This window comes from Pangasianodon hypophthalmus, chromosome 22 (assembly GCF_027358585.1).
Source record: "Pangasianodon hypophthalmus isolate fPanHyp1 chromosome 22, fPanHyp1.pri, whole genome shotgun sequence".
Taxonomy (NCBI): domain Eukaryota; kingdom Metazoa; phylum Chordata; class Actinopteri; order Siluriformes; family Pangasiidae; genus Pangasianodon; species Pangasianodon hypophthalmus.
In genome coordinates this window covers 10,147,755-10,155,506 of record NC_069731.1, presented here as the reverse complement: position 1 = coordinate 10,155,506, position 7,752 = coordinate 10,147,755, and the positions used below count along the sequence as shown (strand labels likewise).

The window sequence follows — 7,752 nt, the reverse complement described above, 5'->3', positions numbered from 1 at the left end:
TCAGTGTTTAAGTCTAGGCTGAAAACATATTTGTTTAGTCAAGCCTTTTGTGAATAGTTTTTTCTTAGGTACAGGGGCAGGTCTCGAGGGTTCACAGGCATAGAGTGTTGTAGTGAACTGGGATGTTTGGATGCTGTCACCCCCCCCACTCTCAAGCGTTCACTCAGGTTTGTCGACGGTGGAGTGGCTGGCTGCCTTATGTCCCCTCATGTCTGTGTTATCTTCTGGCTCTCCCTTTTAGTTATGCTGTCATAGCCAGTCTTGCCGGAGTCCCTGCTTGCACTCTGCACGAAAAGTACATTGTCTTTAACCATTAGAGGACAAAATCTTACCTAACAATCTCTTCCTTTCTCTCCATCTCTCTCTCTCCCTCACTCTCTGTCGAGCTACACATGCTACTTCTGAGATGCCAGTGATCCTGTCCCCTTCTGCTCCCTGGATCTGCCTGACCCATCCTGATGCCCTACTTCTGGTTGGACTTCTCATTGATTGAGTTCGCTCGCTGCTGCTGGGGGTGGCCCCATATGGACGGCCTGAAGAACCATTTGGATTGCTGGGGATGGTGCCACCTGGGGGGTTGTGGAGATGGCTTGGAGATCACATATGGGGAGTACTGTAATGGCTTGGGACTGCGATTGCTGTAGTGGCTTTGGGGCTGCAGTTGCCACGAGCACCTTCGTTTTCAGGACTCCATCAGTGGACAGTGTATAGATTTTAAGCAACCAGACTTCTTGCAAAAACTGTGATGAATTTATTGGTCACACAATTGCACTATTTGTCCATATAGTACACAATAATAGAAGGGATTTATTTATAATTGCACTATCCATTGCACCCAGATGAGGATGGGTTCCATTTTGAGCCTGGTTCCTCTCAAGGCTTCTTCCTCATATTGTCTCAAGGAGTTTTTCCCTGCCACCGTCACCTCTGGCTTGCTCATTAGGGATAAATCCACGTATTTACAATATATTTTTTGTGAATCCATTTATTTCTGTAAAGCTGCTTTGTGACAATGTCCATTGTTAAAAGCACTATACAAATTGAATTGAATATATATATATATATATATATATATATATATATATATACATATATATATATATATATACACATATATATATATATATATATATATATATATATATATTAGCTTTACTTTTATGTTTATAATCAAATGTCATTTTGATACTTTTTCAATGCAGGCTGAAGGGCTGAAATCACCTGATGAAACGAGATTAAATTATTCTGATATAATGCCAGAGGTCCCATATCTCTTTCAAATTCCACAACATTAGTACAAAATAATGCAATGTTTCTGAAAAAAAAGTCTCAGCTGAATGTAAAGTTTTAATGCATTAGAATATACAAGTAAATTGTAACCATCTAGATTTATTTGATTTTCATTGTCTACTTCTAAAAGGCAGAATGAATGCACTAGATTGATTAAATCAATCAGACATGGACATCAGCCATGACCTCAGAGAAGCAATCTTTCCTGCTCATGAATCTGGGAAGGATTATAAGGATTGTATAAAGATTATTTACAAATGGAATGCCTTCAAGACAGTTGGCATGCCAGCAAATTCAGTCTTAGGTCAGACCATTTAACGCTCAGAGATATAAATAAAAAACCACGAGCTACATCATGTAACCTACAGGCATCTGTAAGCACATTAAATATTCATGTTCATGATGGTACAATCAGCAAAAGGCAAATGAAGAAATATGGATTTCATGGAAAGGTGACTAGGAAAAAGCCCCTTCTCTCCAAAAAGAATATGGCAGCACAACTTAAGTTTGCAAAATCGCATCTGAAACAAACCACAAAGTTCTGGAACAATATCCTTTGGACTGATGTGACCAAGGTGAAGTTGTTTGGTCATCATGCACAGCACCATGTTTGGCAAAAAACAAACACAGCATATCACCACAAACACCTCACACCAACTGTCAAGCATGGTGGAAGAGGAGTTATGATTTGGGCTTGTTTTGCAGCCACAGGACCTGGGAAACTTGCTGTCATTGAGACAACAATGAGCTCCACTTTATATCAGAATATTCTTGAGAGAAATGTGAGGCCATCTGTCCAATAGCTTAAGCTGGGACAAAACTGGGTCATGCAACAGGACAGTGATCCCAAGCACATCAGCAAATTGACATTTGAATCGCTAAAGAAAAAAAAAAAATCAAGGTGTTGGAATAGCCAAGTCAAAGTCCAGACCTCAACCCCATGAGATGCTGTGGTGGGAACTTAAGACAGCTGTGCATGAATAAATTCCATGAAAATCAATGAATTGAAGCAATGTTGTAAAGAAGAGTGGGCCAGAATTTCTCCAAAATGATGTGAGAGTCTGATAAACTCCTATGGAAAACATTTACTTCAGGGTACAGTTTTTGGAAACATTACTACATATTGAAATCTGTTGCTTTTTTGTTGTCATCTGAGGTTATTTATTTGTTCCTAGAAGTTGGTGAGGACCAAACAATTGTTATTTATGCCCTGATAAATAAAAACTTATAACTGAAGGAGAGTGTGCTTTCTTTTTCCCATGAATTGCCAATAATGCTGGAGGGCTCTGAAGTATTACTGAAGTGTACTATTAATCACTATTTAGTAATCCTGCAGCATTAACATAAAACTAGACTTCACATATATACAGATCAACACTGTATCAGCAGTACACAATCAGGCCAAATGTGCTATAATGTTGTGGGACTATAGAAAATAGATCTCATGCTGGAGTCGATAAAATAGTAAAGGTTAGAAGCTGAAAAATAAAAAAGGGGCAGTTTATTATACATGGAGACTTATAATCATTTTAATTTATTTTACTGACTTTTTGAGACATTAGGAAATAAGAAAAGCATATAAAAGCAGTAATTAAAGCATTTAAAATTTTTAACACACTCTATAATCATTTATTTGTATTCACTTGTACTTTAGCCTCAGTAGATGGCCTATTAGCGAATTTTTTTCATTTAGGGGAATCCATAGTTAATTGACTGGAGAAGAATTTTCTCTCCCCCTAAGAAAACTTGGTCATGTTAATTAAAAATTAATTTTATGACTACTGTGTGGCTGAGGAGCTGTGGTCGAGCATCAGCTGTGGATTGAGAGGAGGCGGGCTGAACAGGCAGGTAAAGTGTGATTGGTATTACCAGCAGCTTACTTATATGTTTTCCATTCAGTAGATGCTGTCAGCCAAACAGAAACAGAGCCAACACAACACTTGCCTCAAACCTGAGCTTAAATTTGAACTTGAACTTGACAAGCCATGAATGGCTTAGTGTTTTGCGCTTCTTTTATTTTTTATTTTCCTCATTTCTACAGTGAGAGGTTTAAGAGGTTTCCACTTAATATAAAAGGAGGCTCCTGAGTGGTTCAACAGAAAAACAGAAAACAGAAAAAGAATTCACCCTATTGTCCGGAGATTGCACGATTGTCATCAATGGCCGGGAGTCAACGGAGCAAATCTGGGCATGCTCTCTGGTTGGGAGAGATGGCATTATATCTCTCCCCTTCAGTTACAGCGAGACTAGCAAATCACAGACATCTGTGAGCTCATGCATGTGGAAGGGGGTGGAGAAATGAGGAACAAAATCTGCTCAGGCCTGTCAACGTTCTGCCACAACTAGAGAAATTACTTAACTGGGCAAACCAGCATGATGCTCACACAAAAATGTTGAAACTGCTAAATAAAACTATGAATAACGATAAGAACCACAATATTTACAAAAATATGTTCATTAATAACTGTTACAACCCATCTTGGCATAAACACCTAGCTAAGTTTAGACATGCACCTAAAGTTTAAGAGATTATAGTTGAGATATTGCATGAGTAAAATAGGAAATAGGATAAATAAATGTCTAAACAATAAAATAAGAAAAGTAAGAAAATGAAAAATGTCAAAAGTAGGAGTAAAAAAGTTACTTTTAATTTATTATGACTGATACTTTATTAATCACTAATGTATTCAGTTATATTTTTGACTAATTATATAAACTGTTAATGTCAGGAATTCCTCTGATAAATAATTGTAACTAACAAATAACACCCCACCTTCAAAAAAAAAAAATCTACAGCACTACATCATTATAGCTTTATTATACAGTTAAGGCATTAAATAACCCTCTAAGACACTGGTAGCTGCTTTTGAGCTTTTCTATTTCTTCTCATATTTGTTATGTTATCTCATTAGTAGCATAACTCATAGAGGCAGATTCATTATAAAATGTTTTCATTATCAACAAATTCATCAGCAAATTCATTATAAAATGTCTGATGGCCCAATATAGAGGTCAGGAATTTGACAGCCCACTGAGTTTGAGAGACAGAAGAAGGACATTATATATTTTAAAGAGTGTTGTGGCAGCAACAGCAAGCATTGGCTGCAGACAGAGAGGAAGGGGGTTGAACCAGCAGGTAACACATTATGATTCTCACCTGTGTGTGTTTACTGCCAATTTATATGCACTTTGTCTGTCCTTTCAGTGAATGCTGTGAGCCAGAGAGAGAGACAGAGCCAACACAACAGACCTGGCAGGAACTTAAATTTAAAGTTGGACTTGAAAGTGGCGAAAGCTGTAAACTGTTTGGACTGAATTTTATTTCTCTTGGTTTTGAAGATTTGCTCTGACAAGCACTTAGTTGATAAAAAAAAGAGAAAAATAAAGATAAAGTGAGTCCCAAAGCTGCATCAAAGTCTGTCTGCATCAGAGCCTATCATACTTACTGCTATTGTATTTTACACAATAACCAGAATCAAGGACATTTGTTAATTCTCAACTGAATTGTACACTTTCAGTACAATAGTTTTACAATATTGTTAGTTTTGCATTTGTAAAAAACTGAATTATGTATTCCATTTAACTAAGTTGATAATAAAAATATGGTTCTGTAACAAAAAAAATAATTCACCTACTATACAGTACATTTTATATCAAACATATCTGACTCAGAAACAAAAACAGTCCTAACAAAAGGTCAAAATGCTTTTCCTCAGTATCTGTATAGATCTCACCTAAATCTTCTTCAGCCTGAATATATTCAAATATATTAAAAACACTGAATAAAGATATGCTTCTAAAGTCAGTATTTCTTTCTTTCTATACACTTCCAATTCTTTTCAGTTCCAGGAAAGGCTCAACACAAGAGTCAATGATCACAGAGAGTTAACAAAGCCTGTGATGTGTTTCTAGAGTATGAATTTATTTCAAACACATAATGTATCTTTGGTCAAGCATTAAATCTCATCTCTAGCTTCATACAAAAAGTGATCAAAAAGGGATCAAAAGTCAAAGATTTCACTATGGTGATGGGCTCACTGGATTTCTGTCACTGCCTATAGAGTTTAGCTTAACTTCTCCTCAGTTCAGAATGAAGTCTCATAATCATTATCACCTTGCCAGCGAGATAGTCTTAAAAACCCTGGGCCAGGGTCATGGGGTCGATTGAAATAAGGGTCAAAGTTTGAGGATTCCAGTGAGCTAAGGGAGCCTGCAAGTGACCCAGTACCCTCAAAAGCATAAGTGTGCAAGCAGTCGAAGGGAGGGACACAAGGGTCCTGGTCAGCCGCAGCCAGTCGGTCTATCATAAACTGGCGGAAGACTTCATCCTCTGGACCAATAAGGTGAGAGTGGCATAGAGACAGGCGTACACTTGCTACCACTTCCTCTCTACAGAATGTGTGCTTGCGGCGGTGTGGGTGTGGCCTCAGTGGGACTAAATGGCTAGAGCTTGCTGCATCCGGAATACCTTCACTCTCACTGTAATGTACGATTTTCTGTGAGTACTCCTCTGTGTCAAGTTCCTGGATGGCAAGTTTCTGCTGTTGTACTGTCCTGTGTCTCCACACAGCTACCATTAGTAAAGCAAGCACTGCAAGTCAAAGAAGAGACATTATATTTACAACTTTGATGTTCTATTCACTTCTGAGCAATGAATGCTAACACCATTTATTTTTATTTTATAAATTAGATCTTACATAATAAGATGTAACATATATCTTAACCTTGAAATGTACATATTTTAGCAGTATTAACTACATTGATGGCAATAGGCCTGGACATGGAGATAGATATGGAAACTCATTACTAATGACTGAAGTGATACTGTGATGTTTTTAAGTAGTTATGATCATTTGGAACAGTATTATAAAGCAAACACATGGAAACTTATTACTAATTACTGAAGTGTTAGTGTTCAGTTACTTATAAGTAAATCATTTAGCACAGATGTGCAGTTTCATAGTTTTCATAGAGGGAATTTGCACTTGCAATGTGCTGAGTATTAATCCCAAAACTTACCAAATTTTGTGCCTGGTGGCTACATTTTCTGTAGAAAATTAGAGCTGCAACCTTCCCCAAATTTTTTTTTGTTTAATCCAGGCTTGGGACCGGCACTGAGAGCACACTGTTGCATGCAACTCCAGGGGCTGGGAAAGGTTCCCTGGCCGGGAATCAAACCCCAGCCACAGCGGTGAAAGCATTGTGGCCTAACCACTACTCCTCTAGGGACCCTTTATGTGTTTATGTAATAATTATGTGTTTATGTGTTTATGGGCTGAATGAGGTCCATCAGATCTTAGAGAATAGTACAGTAAATTGCATACGCCTCTCCCTGGGTCTTCTTATTTTAATAATAGATTTTTTGACAATTGTTTGGGATGCACATCACAGGGCACCATGCACACATCAATCCACATTCATGCATCTTTTTTATAAAAGGCAGGTAGGAAGAAAACCAGAGAACCCAGAGGAAATGTGAAACTCCACAGACAGTAACCTGAGCTCAAGATCAATCCAGGGACCCTGGAGCTGCGCGATGACATGCTGTGTCACCATGTCAGCAATATTATTATTATTATTATTATTATTAATAAATCTGTGTTAACCTGTGGTAATCCAGGTTAAGGGAGATGGATTAGCTTGTCAGACAAGGGTCATACTTGCCTGCTTGATGTGTAACAGAGCTGATTTATATCTTACTGTCACAGGCTCTCTGTCAAAAGAGCGTTCTGTGATTTATTTATTTTTTTGTTGGTGTCTAATTCTGTTCTTTATTCTGGCAGGAAAATAAATTTTCCTTTTAGTCATATTTAGTTCATATTGCAGTTCATACATACCTATTACTGTGATGAGGCATATAGAGAGGCCTAGGAGGGCCTGCATGCTGAGAGCCAAAGCTTCCATTCCACTAGATGGGCAGTGCCCTCTAGACTGGCATACACATACACTGATGGTGAAAGTGGTAGTGCTGGATAGAGCAGGAGAGCCACTGTCTGTTATGACCACGGGGAGATGATACAGTATCCGATCACTACGTGTAAATGTGCTACGACGGGTCAAAATGCCTGCTGTGTTGTCTGTAGAAAAAAATGGGGAGTTCATTTATAAAGAACTGGCTGATGCATGATATATATGGATTTCATTCAATATATATCTCATGTTCTGCCTGTTTTTAGCAACAGGTGTCTAACTAAGCCTATCTATTTTGATTTAATAGAATTCAATTCTAAACTAAATTTTACTAGTAATAAACAATATTCCTTTGTTAGTTTGATATTACTTTACACAAATATAAGCTGTATTTTGTTACTGTATTGTGTACTGCACCTTGGTTGTCCCTGATGGTGAAGTTGGGGTTAATGTTTTTATCTGGCACCATGGAAAAATAAAAATGATGACCTTCTGCTGGATCATCTGCATCCACAGCACTTATAACCTGGATGACCTTTATTAACAAAAATG

The 7,752-nt window shown here is 37.7% G+C and overlaps 1 protein-coding gene across 2 annotated transcripts in view; it reads right to left on the bottom strand.

Moving 5' to 3' along the window:
• Window positions 1-4,588: 4,588 nt before the first annotated feature.
• Window positions 4,589-7,752, bottom strand: part of cdh19 (cadherin 19, type 2) — an 81,915-nt gene continuing 78,751 nt past the window's right edge. The window contains exons 10-13 of one of the 2 annotated variants that reach the window (XM_053227910.1): window positions 7,618-7,735; window positions 7,128-7,367; window positions 6,955-7,003; window positions 5,790-5,881 (exon numbers count right to left, since the gene is read on the bottom strand). In XM_053227910.1, the coding sequence (XP_053083885.1) occupies window positions 6,993-7,003; window positions 7,128-7,367; window positions 7,618-7,735 (369 nt within the window). In that variant the 3' untranslated portion in view covers window positions 5,790-5,881; window positions 6,955-6,992. Of the gene's footprint in view, window positions 5,882-6,954; window positions 7,004-7,127; window positions 7,368-7,617; window positions 7,736-7,752 lie in introns of both variants that reach the window. The other variant, XM_026924216.3, reaches the window with a different exon arrangement.